Source organism: Triturus cristatus, chromosome 3_2, assembly GCF_964204655.1.
Source record: "Triturus cristatus chromosome 3_2, aTriCri1.1, whole genome shotgun sequence".
Classification (NCBI taxonomy): Eukaryota; Metazoa; Chordata; class Amphibia; order Caudata; family Salamandridae; genus Triturus; species Triturus cristatus.
The window spans coordinates 590,774,237-590,795,920 of NC_140584.1; the positions used below are offsets into that span (position 1 = coordinate 590,774,237).

General features: G+C 45.4%; 1 protein-coding gene across 6 annotated transcripts in view; it reads left to right on the plus strand.

Moving 5' to 3' along the window:
* TMEM234 (transmembrane protein 234) overlaps positions 1-10,898 on the plus strand; it is a 107,533-nt gene extending 96,635 nt beyond the window's left edge. For all 6 annotated transcript variants that reach the window (XM_085648419.1, XM_085648418.1, XM_085648423.1 and 3 more), the window contains 2 exons: positions 7,417-7,509; positions 9,903-10,898. In XM_085648419.1, coding sequence (XP_085504545.1) covers positions 7,417-7,509; positions 9,903-9,967 — 158 coding nt within the window. In that variant the 3' untranslated portion in view covers positions 9,968-10,898. The remainder of the gene's footprint in view (positions 1-7,416; positions 7,510-9,902) is intronic.
* Positions 10,899-21,684: the final 10,786 nt, after the last annotated feature.

Below are 21,684 nucleotides of genomic sequence, written 5' to 3' on the forward strand. Positions count from 1 at the left end.
TTTGTTTAGGGACTAATCATTTAGCTCTCAATATGTTCGTTATAAAGAAGGAGGGAATAGTTGGGAGACCATATGTAATCTGCGTAAACAGTTATTTATACCTGGATGATTTTACGTATTGAGCCACAGAGGGTTTCCTGATGCAATAGTTCTTATGCTAAGTTTTCTAACTGTCATTGTTATTGTATAGTTTTACAAGGAATGCCCCAAATACTTGCTCCAAGTTTGTATTTAAAATGATGGGCAGTGATCAGAGCGCAGTGCCAAAATGACATAGGAGGTAACTTGTGTGTACCAACCGCCCTGCTGCACATTCACCCTTGACCAACACAGCGGGAGTCATGATCAGAGTGGCCTGATGCGCCGAATGAACAACAACTTTGCGGATAGAAGCTTAGCTGAGTGAAATTAAAGCTCAGCTGTACTCGCCTACGCCTGAGCTGCAAGCTGCATCGCTGCCACCTTCTCTGACTACACCACCACCACAACCAGCCCTGTATCGAATTCTTCTTGTCTGGGGATCGAGGTGTGCGGATGACCGATAGCTACTTTTTTGGGGAGAAGGTGTAATTGTGATGGAAGACTTGAGAGAGGGCCTCGCTTTATCTTGTACCGTCATAAGGGCCTTCAACAGAAACGCGAGGCAACATGGGCCTCCCGGGACTCTAGGACCCTCTTCTCCACTTGACACCTAACTTCTCTAACAGTTGTATAACAGCTTCAAGCCCGGCTCTCAACCTCCCAGTCTCTTGGAGAAGGTGGTGCCTTTGAAGTGAAGGTAGGTAGCTATAGTGGGAGGGAAAGACTATGGAGCTTCAACCAGGTTGCAGGCAATACGGAGTGGGGGCTCAAAATAGCAGCAGTACATTGATAGCATACCGCTATGGCATTTTCTGCCTGCAAACTATCCTCAGGTGCTACGGCCGCAGCAGCAATTGTGGTACAGGTCATGCGAGAGCGGCTGTCCTGAGGCTCCCTGAGCTTGCTCAAAAAAGAGCGCACCAATGATACTTCTCCCTAAGTTCGCTGATTCTCCCGAGCACCAGAAAACTGGGCAAGAAGGAGAGATGTCAAAATGGAGCCTTGTGGTACTCATGTAATTTGTTTTCTCTTGCTGGTCTATTCTCATGCGTCACTGTTTGTGCAGTGTTTATGTTTAAAGTGTATCTTATGTTCTAAACTGTATTAGCTACCCTTGGCTGCGAGTGCTCATCCAGTTCTAGAGTTTTGGGTTCAGTCAGTTGGCTGCTGATCTTGAACTGGACCCTCACCGTCGTGGGTCTGAAGTAATAAACTTCTAAAGGATCTTACCATACTCCTGTGTATGGAATTTGCTTTATCCCACACTAAATTTATAGTACCAGGAGTGGGGTGAACTTTATTATCTTGGATTTCACCTTGACCCACCGACTGCTGTTTTCCTGGGCAGCAGCTGTTTTCGAGTCCGGAGCCAGCCATTGCAAGGATGATGGAAAGAGGGGAAGCTGTGAACTGCTGGAAACTGTGGTGTTTTGCTGTTCCCTGTATTGTTCCCTGGGTGCCCTCCTTTCAGCAGCGGTCCGTGGTAAACGGAGAGAGTATACCAAAAGCTACACGTGAGAGTGCTCTGTAAGCTGTGGGCGCTCATTCCCTTAAGGAAAACTATTACGGCGGGTGCGTTACAGTGGGACGTCTTCCTGTGGAAGCGCTCGCATGTTGAGGAATCTCCAAGCCTCGTTGCGTTTGGAAGGCTGGCATGCTGTGTGATGTCAGCTCGGCATGCCAACGTGTGGCCATTTTGAAGTGGAAAAAAGGTTTCGCCTGTACCGGTTACGATCGAGAGCATTGAAACTGCTCCCTGCTGTGCTCCAGGTTTTTTGAGGGGCCATCCTTCATTTGAGGCACTCTGGACTTCCGTTTAATTTTGCTAATTACGCACTATGCAAGCTGTTTTGAATACTGGTGAGATTTTCCTAGTTTAGGGCGTTTGCTACTTGCTTACCTGCTTCTCCAAACTTTTGGCCTTTTCCAAGATCTCTTGTTTGGGTAGCCTATTATGGCCACTGCCAAAGGAGTTGTTGAACCACAAGACCAATTTGTGTTCTATTGTTTTTGTTAAAAAAAATACAGGAGCGCCTACTTACATGTCGTAATCCCACTTCGGCGGAAACAATAGACATAGCTAAAAGTAGTGAGAGATCTATTGTTACCTCAAAGGTGTTGTCCAATCACGCAGGGTAATTGCAAACGGCTATCAGTGCTGTTAATAAGGAGGTTGTGTGTTCGGTGAGTAACAAACCTATAAATGACAGTAGGGTTCAGAGAAGTCAACAAAGTTGTGGGCAACAGATATGTTTCAGGTGTGAGTCAAGGAACCACATCGGAAATTGTCCATCTTGTCCTGCGGTTGGTAGGAGGTGTAATCGTTGCCACAAGGTGGGCCATTTTCAAGGCGTCTGTAGGGGAGCGACAACTGGGTTAAGTAATAACAACAGTAAAGATTAGTAATGCGAATGTGGAGCATTTTGAGACTATAATGCGTGAAAGCACAAACACATTTTTGAACGTTCTGTTAACTGTTGATTTGCCCACAGTTGCATCTCTTGCTTCAGGACAGATAATTAAAGGAGCCATTGTGGATGCAATGATAGATGGTAAGCAGGTACTTGTGATGGCAGATTCAGGGGCTCCTGTCACCGTCTTGGCTTATCACACATTCTTCAGGTTGTGGCCAGTTGAGACAGTTTTATCTTCTCCCGACATTAATCCCAAGGCTTTTGGGGACAGAACATAGACCTTCTCCGATTTTTCTGGTCCACCATAGTGTGTTTGTGAAGGTCTATACACGAAGGTGTACGTAGAAGTGTAAGGAAGGGATATTGTTGAATGGAGGGATTTGGCAAAGCTTGGCATCATCTTTTGTCCTGGGCAGGATCCTCCCATTGTTTTGGGAAAGCCACGTTTAGATTTATTGTCCATTAAGCTTAAGAATGACATTGTTGCCAAGATGTTTGAGTCAGATCCTGGTGTGTTTAGGGATGTGGGTGGCACAGTATTGGGGTTTGAGCATAGCATTAGACTTAAGAAAAATGCCCTACCTGTAGTGCAAAAGGTTAGACCTCTGCCTCTGAGTATCAGAGAGGATCTGAAAGTGTTATGAGCAAAACTTAGGGAGGAAACAATTATTGCACCAATCGATGCGTCTGAATGGGTATCTCCCATCGTTTTGACCAAGAAAAGAACTGGGGATCTCAGGTTATTTGTGGACTTGAGATCGCTCCACCAGAATATTGTGGTTGATTGTCATCCACTTCCACACATTCAAAAGATGCTATCTAATATTGGTTTCTCTAAGTTCTTTTCAATTATTGACTTGCATTCAGCCTAGCTTCAAATACAGCTCTCAGAGGAGTCTCAGTCACTCACCGCCTTTGTGACTTTGTGGTTTGGTGATTTCATACTCTTGAGGCTGCTTTTCGGACTCAAATCGGCGGCCAGTGTTTTTCCAAAGTTGATTGATGGCTCGTTTCGGGATATGCCACATGCGCAGGCATTTCAAGATGACATACTCATTTACACAGGTACAGAGGAAGAACAGGTACTGGCTTTGCTTAAAGTGTTGAGTACTCTTCAGACAAGAGGTATGACAGAGAAACCTAGCAAGTGCAAGCTTCCAGTACAGGAGGTTGAATACTTAGGGCACCTCATTCATTCATTCATTTCAGGTAAGGGGATTCAACCTAAGTTTTGCAATGTGGAGGCCATTAAGTGTGCTCCAACTCCTATGGATAAGGAAGAGTTGCGTTCCTTCTTGGGTCTGTGTGAATATTAGGGCAGATTTGTAGCAGGGTATGTATGCTCAGACAGTGTAACCATTAAGATAACTGCTCAACAAAGGTACTAAGTTTGAGTGGAACGATTACAATTAATTCTGTGTTTGAAGAAGTTAAACTTTTGGTGGTGAATGCGCCCAGTCTGCGACCCTTTGTATCTACAGATAAATCTTTCATCACAGTTGACGCCAGCCTCAAAAAGCTTGGAGCTGTCTTTGGTCAGTGGGTTGATAGGCAAGAATATACCATAGCATTTGCCTCTAGAGCATTGTCGAGTGCTGAGAGCAACTATAGCACCATCGAAAGAGAGGTGTTGGCCATAGTTTGGGCAGTGCAAAATCTTTAAACCTATATCTGGGGCAACTCATGCGCGATCTTTACTGGCCACTGGTAAATTCTTTTGGCTTAGAATGGCTTGGGGAGGGCATCTACCCGTTTAGTTCGGTTACTATCGAAGTTACAGGAATTTGATTTGATAGTCAAATACATTCAAGGTGGAAAGAACATCCAGGCAGATTATTTATCACGCTTTCCTGTTTCACAGAACATGATTCTCTGGAAAGTTCTTACAAAGAGTGTGTAGTGGGGCTGGTTGATGATGTACTTGCTTGCCATGGGTCTGTCTTTCAAGATGAATGGTGCACAGCTATGATTGATGATGTTACATTGAAGAATGTTGAATGTTGTATCAAAAACAGGTGGCCATCTGAGAAAACACTCAATAGTGAGATGAGGTGTTCCAATCAGGTTGTTGAGGAATTATCATTTGAGGATGGGATCTGCACTAGGAATGGACTGTTTGTACCACCCACGAGTCTCCGACAGAAAATTATTGGTATAGCCAATAAGGCACATTTGGGAAGTTCGGCTACTACCAAGAAAATTAGACAGGTCTACTAGTGGCCGGGACTGGATAAACAGGTCGCTAATCTGGTTGACGCTTGTCCTCAGTGTGTTGTCTCTGACAAACATTGGAAGATGTCCAAGAAACCTTTGCATCCAGTTCTTTTTCCAGGACGTTCGTGGGAAAAAATAGTTTTAGACTTTTCTGGGCCTTTTAATCTGCTTCCTACTGACAAGAAGTATTTGCCAGTGGCCATTGACTACTTTTCAAAGTGGATATATTATTCCTTTGTTGAGATGGCCAGCTCTTCTACAGTAAATGGTTTCATTGAAAACATTTTTAAGGTGGAGGGTTCTCCTAGCTTCATTGTTACTGCAAATGGAATGCATTTTGTCTCAAAATAAATGGAAACCTTTTTGAAGAAGTTTGATGTAAAGCATTTGCAAGTTGCTCTATATAGTCCCTCTTCCAATGGTTTGGTTAAGATGTCTAACCGGTTCCTTAAAGAAGGCATTCAAATTGCTCTGTCAGCTAACATAAATGTGGCTGATTTTTCGCAAGTGAGGGTTTGGGCATGCCTAACATCTCCTCACTCTACCACTGGGGCTACCCCGTTCAAAGCACTCATAGGAAGGGAAGTCAGATCTAAACTCATACCTAACTGGTTCCTTAAATTATAGATCTAACTAAAAGGAGAGCTGAGGAAGAGGACGCACAACTCATAAGGAACAGGATAGCAGCCAGCCAGTCAGCACAGAAATTATTGCACGATGGAAAGTACAAAGTCAAAAACGCACATTTTGCTATTAATGATTGTATGCTCATTAAAAAAACGGATAGAGTGACCAAAGGGCAGTCCAAATTTTCTCTTCCTGTGCGTATTGTCAGAGTCAGCAAGCCTTGTGTGTTGCTCGATGGGAAAGCTTGGTGGAATAAGGATAATATAATCCGCCTAAATGAAGAGCAAGTGTACATTTTTACGCGTATTTTTGCTGACAGGGAAGAGGTTGAGGACTCAACTCTGAGTTATGATGTTGAAATTTTGTCTGATCAAGCAGCCCAAACACCAAGCATCAATGATGGTGTTGGTGGAGATGAAGCTGGGATCTATTCTCAAAGTCAGTGGTAATAGCAAAGAACTTCCAGGTATGCAAAATGAAATGTGCCAGGATGGCATGGCTACTTGCAGCCAGTGTTCAATCAAATTACCCTCAAAATTTCGGGACTGTATTCTTACGTGATTTGTTTCTGTATAAGCTAGGGGGTGATGTGGTATTCATGTACATTGTTTTCTCTTGCTGTTCCATTCTCACGCGTCACTGTTTGTGCAGTGTTTATGTTTAAAGTGTATCTTGTGTTCTAAACTGTATTAACTACCCTAGGCTACGAGTGCTCATCCAGTTCTAGAGTTTTAGGTTAAGTCATTTGGCTGCTGATCTCGAACTGGATGAGGGCTCGCCATTGTGGGTTTGAAGTAATACACTTTTAAAGGATCTTATCATACTCCTGTGTCCGGCATTTCCTTTATCCCACACTACAAGTCTGTGTCGGGGGTAGGTGGGAGATGGCGAGCCAAGGAAAAGGGCACCAGCGTTGGTGGTTGCTGCCGCAGGCTCTATTGTCAGGCAGTTAGGTTCTCATGTACGACGTCAGAGAAGGAGCTGGAGGACAGGCCCAGTGTGAGCCTTGCTTCCTGGATCCGCCGCACCCTGAGCCCCTCCCTCTGTACGGCGCATTGAGAGGGGCAGGGATCCATCAGACTCACCAGGACTCCGACAGCTATGCCCTAGGGATGGAGCCACCCTACCTCCAGTAGTCAACGCAGTGCCTCCAGTCTGACCTGTCCAAGGTTCAGAGAGGGTGCAGGCGCATGCATGCATTCTTTGAGAATAGGTGTACAGTTTTAATTTCAAATCGTGCTTTAAAGATAAAAATCTAAGGTTCTGCATTTTAGAGGAGCGGTGCGTTGAAGGCCCTTCTTCCAAAATGAGCTTTTACGGAACATGTGCCAGGTAGAAGACATGTAATGCTCATTGCATAGTCATATCTATGCATTACGACCTTTGTGGCTCAACGGTACAGACATTAAAACTGTATTTTGGTCACAATGTGTTCTGAAACTCCTCCGCAAAGCAGTGTATTTCTGTGCTGCTGTAGACTCCAAATTCACTGTCACAATGCCCAGTCTTGCCTATTCCAGGTGAAACGTCAAAAACATTGCCCAGTAAAATTGACAGTATTTTAAGGTTTGTTTCTTCATGAAGCTTACATAAATTGTGCACATTTTTCAAGCGTTTTAAAACTAAGTGAAGCCTCTTTGATTTTTTAATTTTACTTTTCAGGTGATTTGTACGTTGCATATCAGTGGTTCAATAATCGCCATTAGACATCATTACATAAGGTGTGTTCATGTAGCTAAAAAGACACTATCTTCACTATCGCGCATAATGGGAAATGTAGTGTCTTCCGTACAAGCACAGTGGTTGAACTTTTTCCCGTTTTGATATGTCCTGTTTTTTGATCAGCTTAGAATATTAACTCTGTAATTTTGGGTTCCAAACCTTTCAAGGTACTATGAACAGGCCATTAGTCAATTGTTAGCTTTTAGATTAGTAGGATCAGACTCAATAAATTAGAGCTACTGTAAGTTAAATCTTCTGCCCTGCACTAAATTTCCATTCATTTAAGATCATGATGCCTGCAGTATTAGCTTGAGTGCAGCATCCGGGGCTTTGCTAAACCCTGTGCTTTGTCTTTCAGACCTGTCTCTGGCCGTGCCCATCTGCAACTCCTTGGCTTCTGTCTTCACTGTTGGAGCTGGTATGGTGCTGGGTGAAGAGCTGGGTGGAATGCGTAAGTTAATGTGATGTTTCTGCTTGTAGAGGTTTTCCCATTGGTGATAATCTTCTGGGTGTCCTTTAAGTGGGCCATATTTTTGTTATTGTCCTTCATGTGAGTGTTTTGTGAAGCTTCCTGAATCGATTGAAGTGAAAACTATAATTATGATTGATTTGTGTCTTCCTTTAGTTGCCCTTCACAGTGCTTTGAGTGTTTTGTGTTCCCTGGTCTGTCTGTTGCAATGTGGTGGCTAGGGCCCTCCAGTCATTGTCCACAGTAAGGCTGTGAATATCTGCCACATTTCCTGGCCTGCCATCATCAATGGGATGAAGTGCTTGTTGATCTTTGGGAATGGTGTAAATGGCTGGTGTCTTCCTTTGCCTGTCCCCAGAAAGACTGTGAGTGACTGGTGTCTCCCTTTTTAGGTCTCGCCAAGCGTTGCAGTGCTCATGCGGTGCTCGCTCTGCGAGGCTTCTTGTAATCGGGATTTTTGGGAAATTGAGTTTAAGCCCCGGCCATCATTCTGATTGGGTTGCGTCAGCGTTTATGCTAAACGCTGGCTTCCCATTGAAAAGGAGGCTTTTTAGTCCCTTCTTGTTACCGCCCTGTCTCCTTTTGGCCCCGCTCACCCGGACTGGAGCTTTGACTTGCGGCGTTATCCAGTGTCCTTTAATTGCTGGGTAGGCACTTTTTTTTTACCATTTGTGTATGTTCGCTTAACATTGCGGCAGATTAAATACATATTGGCGGTTATGGTACTATGCGCGATCCTCTTTCACTTTAGGGACCGTGCTTGCTTATTTAATTCATTTGTCACGCGCCGCTTTCACTTTTGCGGCCGCGCTTAACCATTTGGATTATTTGGAGATTACACGCGTTCTGTCACGTGGTAAAAAGAAATGGGTGCTAGCTTTGTCATGGGATTAAAGGAGACACACACTGGCTGGCTGTCACATGAGCTGCTTTCCCGGAGGTTTTAAGGGTCGTTCGCAGTGGATTAGTGGCGATCTGCCCCGGTTCACAATGTAGGTCAGGCAGCGAAAGGCATGTGGGGCGAAAGGAAGCCCTCTGGCCAGTGCGCTGGAGGGATGCCACTGTAAGGAGTTTGATGACTAACGGGCGCCATTATCGATCGCGAGGTGAATGGGAGCTTTGCATCCAACTTGAAATACATAAGGGCTAAAAGTTCTTTCGAAGACGTTTTGTCAGCACGGCATGCGACCAAGCAAATACTTTATTTAAAACAAAAAACTGCTGCTTCAGCCCGACCTGCATTTCAAGGGAAGTTGTATATTCGAGTCCCAGGAGGGTCCCGGAAGCAGCAATGTCCTACGACATTTGAAGGGTGCAGCTCATAAATTCCACTGCGACGACCACGGTCGAGTGGTTGAAATAGGAGGCATTCAGGTAAAAGGCCATTTCAGTGAAGGGTTTTCCATGACACAACTAAATCTGTCGTTAACAATATGGAGGAATGGTGGTTGATCACATTTGAGCTATGTTGGTACAGTAGACGTGTTATGAAAATGTAATGCGTACACAGAGGTTCACATAACAGGTCTTCATTGATTTTGGCTGTATCTTTTGGCAGTTGATGGTTTTTCAGATCAGTGTTATGCGCACTCCGCCAATGACAGCTTCAGGCATCACCTTGATTTAGTTGGCATTGATTTAAATGATCAGGGTGAACACAGTTTGACAGGTTATGCTGTTTTTGCCAAAAAGCTACATTGACGTTGATGATTCTGCAGGGTCTCTGAAAGGGAACATGGCGTCCTCCCAGGTAACACATTATAGGCCCATCTGGGACTTCCAATGTGAGTGCAAATTTGACCCGAATTTAAGGAAATTAGGCAAATACATGCACCTCTCTGAACTATGTACTGCCTTGAATGGATTCTGGGGATCATTTGCAACAAGTATCATTTTATGAGGGGTTATTGATGCAAGTATCTATGTATACAGGGTTTATGACTGATGGTGCACGTTTGATTATTTGTATAACTGTGGTCCCAGAGCAAACCACCTCCACACAATAACTCCGTCCTCCTCTTCCCGGGGGCAATTATAAGTTGATCTCGACGAAGGGCCACAGGCAACCTTCGACGTAAAATAAAACAATCATTTGCAATGCAATAGGTCCAGCATTTACACCAGTTTAACCTATTGGCATTGTAAATGACAATGCCTTTTATTTATGTTTTAAAAACCAAAACATAAATAAAAGGCATTGTAATTTCCAATGCCAATAGCTCAAACACGCGTAAATGCGAGACCTATTGCATTGTAAATGCTTGTTTTATCATGAATGCTGTAATTAGTTGTGTTCTATCTATGCTTGTTCTTCTGAATGTTGTAAATGGCTAGGGCATTTCCTTGCCTCTCTTGACCTACTGTTGTTTTTGCAGGAGCAGCATTGGGAATGACCATCGCCACAGTTGGGGTCACGCTGTGCATCATCGCAGCTCAGTGAGAGCAATCAGCCTAACGTTGAGCAACCGAGAGGTGGCATGAAAAGAAACATGAGCTATGACAGTGTCCCCTGCAGTCTTCAAGGTGATCTGAGACTTTGATAATAAGGGTGTGTGACACAAGTGATGTGTCTGACACAAGTGATTGGACCTTGTTCTAGGAATGGGTTACTGTACGTCATATAAGGAAATCTCCAGCTGTGCGTGGGATCTAGTACAGCAGTCAGAGAGACCTTGTGTTCTTTGAAATCTACTGATGTATTCAGGAGAATCTTGTGCTCTTTGGAGATCCAGAGAAGAAATCGAGAGGAGCTTGGGCGAGCAAGTGCAACTTTACAGGGAACTATGTGCTCTTTGCACATCTTCTGCAGTGTTCACAGGCAATGGTGCTCTTTAGGGATAGGCTCCCATAATCAGGGGAACCTTATTATGTTTGCGGATCCAATTCAGTGACCCTTGTCTTCTTTACCTATCCTCTTCACTAATCAAGGTATTCTTTAGAAAGCCACAACAGTAACCAAGGTGGCCGTGCGCTTTGGCCATCGATGGCAGAAAGTAAGAGTACTGGGAGCTCTGTGGGATTTGCTACAGTAAGAATTGTTACTTGAGATATTTTGAAGATTAACTTAAGTAATCAAAGGGAGTACAGGTGCAGGGGAAACAACCCCGAGCTTTCGGGCGAACATTCAGTGGAATTTAGTGATTATAGTGAGTATTAATAGAGTGCATTCTTGTTATTGACACTCTGGTCCCTCCAAAGGTTTTAATGAATTAACATGATAGGATTTGGTCCTTTTTTCATTTTCCTGACATCTCTCTTGGACACATGGTTTAAATGTATTCTTTTAAACATTTTATAAGGACCCTACCATCTGGCTAACATTGTATTTTTCTGGGAGAGTAACTGTAGTAGCAGTAAATCATTTGGTTGAACCCCCTTGAGTTGACCTCCTTTCTTGTAAATAATGCTGTTGCTTTCACCATATTCATTCCTATTATCTGTGTAACAGTTAACATATGGTTTTTACTGACATACATAACCTAACCTGGATTTTTAACCTAACCTGGATTTCTTACAGTGTTAGTCTGCTCTTTCCATTGTTCTCTGACCATATCTAATAATCTGTGTATTCTTCTACAAAGCAATTAAAATTGGGAATACCCCGAAAAAGCCTGTTCATGAGGTTTTCATCAGAACACCACTAAAAGTATCAGTTTTTCCCAATTCCTCCCCCTTCATGCATTACTTTTTAGCAGATTTTTAATGGTGGCATAATAATGTTCCACCAGCCTATCTGTGATAGGTAGGCCGATGTATGTGTTTCTATTTGTGACATATTTGTCTCAGTTTGGAAACAAATAGTGTGCCTTGGTCGGTAAGACTTTCTTTCAGAAAAACAGTCAGAAAGAAGATCTCCATCGCTATATTGGCTCTCTGAGCTATGGTGACTTTTGCTTAAAAATATTGCCTCAGGATACCAGGTTTCGTAATATGCCATCACATATTTTCATTTAAACTTATGCACAGGGAGAATGAAGGAAGGATTGAAAATCCATTCCAGCTGTATGAAAGGGCTCTGCAGTAATACACATAGTAACCCAGCAGGAGTTCAGTTGATGGCGAAGTGGACTTTCTCTACAACAGTGCTAAATGTGTGCAAAAATACTGGGCCATCGCCATTGCTATAAATTCTTTGTTCAGATGTATCTTTCCCATTCTGCCCTCCTCGTAAATAAGCATGGGCCAGCTACAGGACCTGTGTTTCTGGAACGGCTTTGTAACTATCGAATGCTGCTGGCTGATTGTGAGTATTATCATGTATAGCAATCCTTTTTCCTATACAAAGTAAAGTCCCACCTGTCCTCGTTTCTACTTCTTTCATTTAGCCTACACACTTCGCATCATAGCACCTTCAAGGGGGTACTTCTCTATCGCCCTTCAGGCCCCAGGGGTGGCTTTTTAGAGCAGTTGGGGACGCTACTCGAAGAAGGGCTATGTTCAGACTCCTTTACGGTGCTTGGGGATTTTAATTTCCATCTTGAGGTTCAATCCGACTCAGATACTATCACACTGGAGCAAGTGATGGAGGCAGGTGACCTGAAGCAGCTGATTGGACTGCCAACACATAGCAAAGGGCACAGGCTGCATGGAATTTACTCCAACAATCCAAATCTGGCGTACACCTCGGTACTCCCGTTGGTGTGGTCCGATCATAGCACCATTCTCTTCGAGTTGAAAGAGTCAAAGGGCCATAAACCTAGATCAGAACCCACAAGGAAGATTGGAAAAAGAGCCTGGAAGAATGTAGACTGCGATGAGTTAGAGGAGGCATTAAAGAATACCCTGCCTCCGCTTCCTTTAGAGCAGATGTCTTCAAACTGTGGTGCGCGCCCCCTCTGGGGGTCCGTGGATGGTTTCCAAGGGGGGTGCAAATGCCTCTCTAATTACATGTAAATGAAGATGGCCTGGAACTGTGGCCTTATTTATCTACTGCATTTCCTGGCTGTCTTCATTTACAGGAAGCCCAGATTGCTGTGAAGGGAGGTCAGGGAGTGTCAATAAGTTGCCTAAAGGAAAAGAACTAACAGAGCAAACAGATTCACTGAAAAATAAAGTGAAGTTGCATTACACACCGTCTAACATAGGCTTCTGCAAGTGATGCAGTGTTTGAAATAAAAACACTTTCCTACAAAATATAGCCTTTAATAATAAGTGATCAGACTGTACCTAATGTAAGCATTTTCTGAAGTATAACATCCTTACAATACCTCTAACAAAAACACGTTGTCACTTTGACGCATTAATCAGGGCCATTGGAATTATGTGGTAAGAGAGGACCAAATTATGCAACACAGTTGATTAAATTATGCAGGAAGAAAACTAAAATTGTGTAGCATAATCTGACTCATTTTGTGGTTAGCTTTATTTCATTTTTTTCGTTTTTAGTAATGGTAACACTGAGGTGAAATATACCTAATTAGCACCAATTCAAGACCCAAATATATCAATAAGCAACTGCAAGATGACCAATGAAACTTTATGAAGGACATTCTACTGCTCTGGAACACATGTCACCAGCCACGTTTTACATAATTTTTGATCCCTTTGAACTAGAATCACATTTTATTGTTCAAATCTGCAGATTATGCAACAGATGGGTTATGTAGGAAATGTGATAAACCCATAACAATGCAGAAAACGCTTCTGTCTCAGAAACGTACAATTCCAGTGGCCCTGGAATTAAGTGACTATTCAATTATGGGCTGGTAAGAGGATGTAGTGTAACAGCCATACTGGCCGACCTTAAAGCTGGGGAACAAGGTTTGAGTCTTGACGGGAGGCTCAAACATCCTGTGATTCTGTAATGCAACTGGTGCTCATGTAAAGTGCTCTGATACCTTCGGGTCGAGTACGCACTATTTAAAATGCAAAAAAAAGCCTTGTTTCTTCTTTAACTGTTTGCACTACTACCCCGCCCTTGCTTTCAAGCAGCGGTACCTCAAAGTCAGCACTAACCATTCAGTGGTAGTTGTTTTTGTAAAAGGTAAGTCCAGGGGGTAGCAGGGAGGAAGTCAGCAGGGTCCCATTCAGATACAGAGCTCTGGGATCTCTGAGTAATGGTCAAGGAAAAAGAGGAAAAGAGTGAGATTCATAAATATAGTCAATGAGATGGCCCAGAAGAGAAAGCACTGTGTGAGGGCTTCATTTTTATGGTTACAAATGGCCAAACACCGCTTCCTCAGAGAGATACCCCAAGGAAGAGGACTATCTAAAGGGAGCCTTTTTTATATATTAAAAAGGGCCATCTATTAGTGCAGCAGGTAATGCTGTCAGGTGTGTAAGTGGCCACTGCTGGTCAATTATGGGAGTCTTACCGTGAAGTGGGTGCCCATTTTCCTTGTTAGTATCAGAGCACAGGTTATCCTTGCTGCTTTTTAACATAATGGTGCAGAAAGAATCACTGGTACTGCAGGTACAGTGGCACCAGGAGCCAGAGGTATGAGGAGCCAGCTGAACCTTAATTATGGCTGTTTACTATCATTCCTTCCTCAGCATTAGGGCGCACTGTGCACTTGTCAGTGTTGATTAGGGCCTCAGTGCAACAGCCCACAGGAGGGGAAAAATTAATGCAGTGGATACACCTTTGTTTGGCCTCAGAGAGATGGCAGAGAAGGGTGTGTGGCTAGATAGGAGTCCATGTTTTTAACAAACGTTAGAGGAGACTGCCCTCTTTGCAAGGCAGTAGCTAACATTAGTGAAGCAGGTTCCGCCGCACTGGGGTACAGGGATCAGAGGGGCCCGCTAAAACACAATTATGACTGTTTTACTTTAAAAATGGTGCATGGTAGCTTATTTTTTAACATTAGGACCAATAAACTATTGCAGATAAAGGAAGACCACATGTGGGAGCTCTTTTTTTCTGAAAGGGCCTGTTTTAAGATTATAGTGATGGTCCGGCATAGTGGCGAAGGGGTATAAGAGGCAGAGGAGATACCCTGCTACTCAGGACTGAAGTCATCATTTGTGCAGCAAGTGTAGTTGCTTTGATGTCCAGTAGTGTGAGGGGCTCACAACACCTCAAGTATAGGGGGCAGTATTTTGGGGTCAATAACTGTTTTCGTTTGATTCATTTGATGTTTTCGAAGTCTTGTATTTAGTGTGGTTCATGAGCTATCGAAAAAGTACTCCTGAAATGATTTCATAATCCATGCCCCCTACGCTCAGCCCTTTCCCTCCCACTCAACCAATCCTTTCCGTAAAGTTTTTTTTGGGGGGGGGGGGGGGGGGGGGGGGGGCTTGACATTAAAACATTTTGCTTAGGGGGGGGCTCAGAGCAAAAAAGTTTGAAGACCTCTGCTTTAGAGGTAGACAAAGCTACCTCTGTGTACACGGAATGGATAGAAGCTGCATGTAATAAACTTGCCCCGGTTAAAAAGTGGACCCCTAAACAGGCTCAACAGTCAGCCCCTTGGTTTTTGGACGAATTAAAAAAGCAAAAATAGGCCTGCAAATGTTTAGAATGGGTATGGAGGAGAGGCTATAAAAGCTTGGATAAAGAAAGCTATAAGAAAAGTCTTAGACAGTTTAAAGTAATACTGTTGGAAACCAAAAAAAAGTTATTTGCAGAACAAATCTCTCAGGCCAAATCTAATCCCAAAGAACTCTTCAAAACCATTACTAAACTAGCGGCCCCAATGGCTCCCAAGAGCCAAAGTAGCCCAGAACTCTGCGAAAAATTGGCCAATTTATTCCAACAAAAAGTGGAATCCATCTTTTCCTCATTTAGCCTAGGTCACAGGGGGCTAAGGGTGATGCCACAAACAATGGGACCAAACACACCTGTTTTAGACAAATTCTCTCTGCTAGAGACACCAGATGCGATCAAACTTCTGAGTTCTATTCGATCTGGATCTCCGATGGATCCATGTCCGGCATCTGTACTGAAATAAATCCCAGAAGTAATAGGGTCGGCCCTCACACCATTGTTTAACGCCATACTTACAACAGGCAAATTCCTCAGCAACTGGAATAAGGCCTCTATTCTTCCCCTATTAAAAAAAACCAACCCGTGACCCCAAAGATCCAAACAATTCTAGGCCAATTTCAAAACTTCCACTTCCTGCTAAAATTATTGAAAAGGCCATGAATACCCAGCTCAGCACATTTCTCCGAACTAATAATCTACTTGACCCATCGCAATATGGGTTTACAGCAGAACACAACACTGAGCTGGCTCTAATCAAATCCACAGAGGAAGTGAGGGAGGCGCTGGATAGGGGAGGAAAGGCAATTCTGATTATGTTAGACCGGTCTGCAGCCTTTGACACGGTCCATCATGAAGTTTTGATGGACCGGCTGTCTGAAGCAGGGATACAAGGAGCTGCCTGGAATTTTCTACAGTCCATCCTCTCTGAAAGAACGCAAACAGTGGAACTGGACAACCACAGATCAAAGCAGTTTGCTCTTCCGTGTGGGGTGCCACAGGGCTCATCGTTAAGCCTGACACTCTTCAACATGTATGTGATTTCTTTGGCAGGCTTGATCAGATCCTATGGCTTCAAACTTACCTCCTATGCAGACGACACTCAAATAGTGTTGTCACTCAGAGACGGGGAAGAGAAGGAAACAGGGGCTCGCTTTTTAATGATTTCATGAAGGCCATCTCAGGGTGGATATCGTCTAATTGCCTAAAATTTAATTCAGGCAAAACCGAGGTCATCATGTTTGTGAATAAGCCTAACCTGTGGACACCAGTCTGGTGATCAGAAGAGCTGGGTGTCTGCCCCACACCCACCAGGAAAGCAAAAAACCTGGGGCTGATCGTGGACAATAAGCTCACGTTTTGCGATCACATAAGCTCGGTGGTCTCAGCATGTTTCCTAATCCTCAGAATTATAAGGAAAATAAAGTTCTTTCTCACTGAGGGCAGTCTTAAGACAGTGATCGCGGCTCTCGTTATGGCGCGGCTAGACTACTGTAACAGTCTATATTTCAGTGCCCAAAAACAGCACATTAATAGGCTTCAAATCGCACAGAATGCAGCGGACAGACTGCTTACAGGGACTTCAAAAGTTGTCTCTGTAAAGAAGTAGTTAAAACAACTACACTGGCTCCCTGTGAAGCAAAGGGTACGTTTTAAGGCCCTCTGCATGTCTTTTAAAGCCCTCAATGGAATAGACCCCGACCATCTGAGGCAAAAATTTAAATGGTATGTTCCTGGAAGGACTCTTCGGTCCACAGGAGCAAAACAAGTCTTAGTTCCCCCGATTAAAAAGACCAGCTGTGGGGGCAGAAGCGTCATCACTTGAGCCTCTAAGGCCTGGAATGAGCTCCCGTTCCATTTGAGGAACTCAGCAGATCTCCTCTCCTTCAGAAAGGGGCTGAAAACGTGGCTTTTCTCACAGTAACACCCCCCATTACTCATAACCAGCAGGTATGCTCAGCGCCAGGACACCCCAGGGTAACTGTGCGCTTTAAAAGTTAAAATAACATAACATAACTCACTGATGGGCCTTTAAGGATGGAGCTTTATGCTGCACAGCTCGAACATTCCTGTCTCTTATCCACCTTGCTTCTAGGTCAAATAAGTTGTGCAGCCTCTCTAAACCAAAAATAGGCACAAGACTGCTGTTCTTTCATTACCTGTCTTCTTTCCTGTTTTGTTTTCATTGTGTGTTTTGGGTGGGCTAAAATTGTAACTGTGGGTAAGAAGCCTCATTCCACAATTCTTATTCAGAGCACGTGATGGTCTACAAATACTAGTGGATCCGGAGATTATCCAATATGAATTACTTCGGTATCTGTGAAATGACCCCAAACCTATCATATTTGGTTCCCAGTCTGTAGTGGAATTCCTGCTGTGGGATATTTCTTTTGATCTCCATGAGCACAGGTAATCCAGATCCCAGGATCTTTGTCAAGCTGAATTTTAGCAACCAAACATTTTTGTATAAAAGATTGTTTACATTTTGTGTCCACTGGGGGGAACAATCACCTTTGGGGGTAAAAGCGCGAAGCTGAGCAGAGCACCGCTGAGGCACACGAGCACTTCCACTCCAGGCTCCAGTGCCGGCCGGGCTTTGCTCCTCCCCCTGACTTGGACCACAAGTACCAGCAGCCCCGCAGCCTCCAGACAGGCGACTCAGCCGCCAGCGACATCGGAGCGCGCCAGGAGGCGCTATAAAGCAGTGACTGGGGCCGAGTTCCTGGGGAACAATCACCTTTGGGGGTAAAAGCGCGAAGCTGAGCAGAGCACCGCTGAGGCACACGAGCACTTCCACTCCAGGCTCCAGTGCCGGCCGGGCTTTGCTCCTCCCCCTGACCGGGATCACAAGTACCAGCAGCCCCGCAGCCTCCAGACAGGCGACGCAGCCGCCAGCGACATCGGAGCGCGCCAGGAGGCGCTATGAAGCAGTGACTGGGGCCGAGTCCCTGGGGAACAATCACCTTTGGGGGTAAAAGCGCGAAGCTGAGCAGAGCACCGCTGAGGCACACAAGCACTTCCACTCCAGGCTCCAGTGCCGGCCGGGCTTTGCTCCTACCCCTGACCAGGACCACAAGTACCAGCAGCCCCGCAGCCTCCAGGCAGGCGACGCAGCCGCCAGCGACATCGGAGCGCGCCAGGAGGCGCTATAAAGCAGTGACTGGGGCCGAGTCCCTGGGGAACAATCACCTTTGGGAGTAAAAGCGCGAAGCTGAGCAGAGCACCGCTGAGGCACACGAGCACTTCCACTCCATGCTCCAGTGCCGGCTGGGCTTTGCTCCTCCCCCTGACCGGGACCACAAGTACCAGCAGCCTCGCAGCCGCCAGCAACATCGGAGCGTGCCAGGAGGCGCTATAAAGCAGTGACTGGGGCCGAGTCCCTGGGGAACAATTACCTTTCGGGGTAAAAGCGCGAAGCTGAGCAGAGCACCGCTGAGGCACACGAGCACTTCCACTCCAGGCTCCAGTGCCGGCCAAGCTTTGCTCCTCCCCCTGACCGGGACCACAAGTACCAGCAGCCCCGCAGCCTCCAGACAGGCGACGCAGCCGCCAGCGACATCGGAGCGCGCCAGGAGGCGCTATAAAGCAGTGACTGGGGCCGAATCCCTGGGGAACAATCACCTTTGGGGGTAAAAGCGCGAAGCTGAGCAGAGCACCGCTGAGGCACACAAGCACTTCCACTCCAGGCTCCAGTGCCGGCCGGGCTTTGCTCCTCCCCCTGACCGGGACCACAAGTACCAGCAGCCCCGCAGCCTCCAGACAGGTGACGCAGCCGCCAGCGACATCGGAGCGCCTGGAGGCGCTATAAAGCAGTGACTGGGGCCGAGTCCCTGGGGAACAATCACCTTTGGGGGTAAAAGCGCGAACCTGAGCAGAGCACCGCTGAGGCACACGAGCACTTCCACTCCAGGCTCCAGTGCCGGCCGGGCTTTGCTCCTCCCCCTGACCGGGACCACAAGTACCAGCAGCCCCGCAGCCTCCAGACAGGCGACGCAGCCGCCAGCAACATCGGAGCGCGCCAGGAAGCGCTATAAAGCAGTGACTGGGGCCGAGTCCCTGGGGAACAATCACCTTTGGGGGTAAAAGCGCGAAGCTGAGCAGAGCACCGCTGAGGCACACGAGCACTTCCACTCCAGGCTCCAGTGCCGGCCGGGCTTTGCTCCTCCCCCTGACCGGGACCACAAGTACCAGCAGCCCCGTAGCCTCCAGACAGGCGACGCAGCCGCCAGCGACATCGGAGCGCGCCAGGAGGCGCTATAAAGCAGTGACTGGCCCCTCCTCCCGCGAGGACGCGAGCGGGACGCGCCGGGAGAAGCCCGGGACAAGGGCGGGACCGTCTAAGGCCGTCTTAGGCTGACAGAGGCTGGGCTGAGCCAGGTCTCTAACCTTTGCTGTTACCCCTCGTGGTCATCCATGCAGGTAGAAACTTCTATTACACTGCATGTATTCTAGTCAGACAGCAACTCTGTGAGTACTCCTCGGCCTATGTTCAGTCTGCGTTAATTGTTTCCGTTAGACTCCTGAACTTTTATCACAACATTATCTGTCCAATAATTATGCAGACGCGTAATAGCTCTGCGGGGACATTGGACGCTTATCTTCTTCGGGCCGACTCAATAATAAGTAAAGAGATACATCTTATAGAGCGCAGACTCTCTATCGACCCTTTCCAACAGTCCCCGCTCAGACACTCAGTCCAAAGTACCCTCTTTTCTCCTAACAAAACTCCTTCTTCTAGCTCTCCCTCTATGCCTGTTATTCCTACTATACAAATTCAATCTGGTTTTAGCGATCCTCTCCCTCACCCTGTCGTACCCAGCAAGAAGGGTCCACAAACCCGGGGGAAAGCTAAACATCTACAAGACACAGCTTCAGGGACTAACCAGAAAAAGGATAGGGCAATTAAACAATGCAACAACCCCAAAAAACCGAAATTGCAAACCATAGGTACACAAACAGATCAAGGGCAACTTATTTTTGCCGCCCAGCCCATTCTCAATGAAACTTCACCTGATATTAATTTTCAATCTAACGTTAATCACTTAACAGACGAAATAAAAAGCATTCTTGACCAGAAACTTGAGGCTATGGCTTCTAGCCTTTCCACTAAGCTGAATGACACACTTATGTCTTTCGAGCTCAAGCTGAATCAAATAGTACAAGCCAATGACCTATCCAGAACACGAGCACTAAGACCCGTTGGTCTCCGGACACCCGCCACTAACACTATCCATTTGATTGATCCTTCCTGTCAACATGAGCAACGTACTCATTCTCCTCATATTGAAACTCTAAAACAACTCAACAAACCTCCCCCTGACAGGAGTACGACAGACAAGAACTTACCTATGACATATGTCCAACAAAATAAAGTTGATTTGAACAGTCACTCCAATATTTCCAACATAAGTTCCCATTCAATTCTAGATCTTCCAAACCTGCCGCCTGCCACTTGCCCTTACATAGTAGTCCTAACAGGTTTTCCCCCTCTAGACCAAGGAGTGACAGAATCCTGGTCCTCTTTGCAAAATAAAGTGGTGGATTGGTTAGTTAAACATAGACTCTTTAATGTGCTCAATACCAATCAAATAATTATGGTACGGAGAGTCGCCTGGATTGGCCCTTCATCAAAAACCATCCAGGGCGACTGTATCATTGTCAACTTCAGTACTCCTAGAGCTGCCCGTTCCATCCTAGCACAAAAGGAAGACTCTTCACCTCATGCAACTGCAATTTCTTCCGTTCCACTTGGCTTTTTTTACCGTCCGCCTAGTGATCCACTTAAAAAATCAAATGGTTCTATTCTAACGCAAAATAGATTCGATTCATTGTCACTAATAGAGGAGGTAGATTGACTATCCACGACCTCAAAGCTTTCTAGTATTTTAAAATCTGTGTTAGTCATCAACAAAAAATCATGTCATCAATCCCCCACTCCAGAAATAGAGCTCTCCTCACTGAGCAATCCTCCAGCTTCATTCCCCTCCGAATCTCTCCTACCTCCCACATCCCCACCAGTTACCTCACATTTCTTTACAAATCCCATAGATATTCAAATTAACCAACTAACCACAACTCATCTGGATCCAAAACCAACTTCTATTCACGAGGATTCTCTTTCTCTTCAAAAAACTCACCAACCCATTTTATCAAAGAAACCAGAAAAACTTTCTGCTCGCTTCCCACTTAGTGTAACCTATTGGAACATCGCAGGCCTTCACTCAAAAATTCACCATGAGGGCTGGCTAGCATTTGTAAGGTGCTACAACATCCTCTGCCTGCAGGAAACCTGGGCACTTTCTTCTATCCACCTAAATGGCTATAGGACCTTTTTCTCTCCTGCGCTCCCTTCATCTTCAGGACGGGCTAAGGGAGGTTTAGTGACTTACATTTCCAACTTAATTCCAGGTCAATCCATCAGTGTTAAAAAAACTCACCCTAATTACCAGATCATATCCATAATACTCAACAAATCTACCCACGTGCTGATTGTAAACTTTTATAACAACTTGCAAGATCTCCAATTGATTGGTTTGTTGAAAGAAATCTGTTCTTCTCTCCTAGAGTATTATAACCAGCCCCAAGCGAAAAATTCCATCTTAATCTGGGGAGGAGATTTCAACCTATCACTATGCGAGAAAAATAACTTCACTTGTGGCTTTACGGAATATAAAGAAACCCCTTCTACTCATTTTTCTCACTCTCCCAAAGGCTCGCTGATGAACGAAACTATG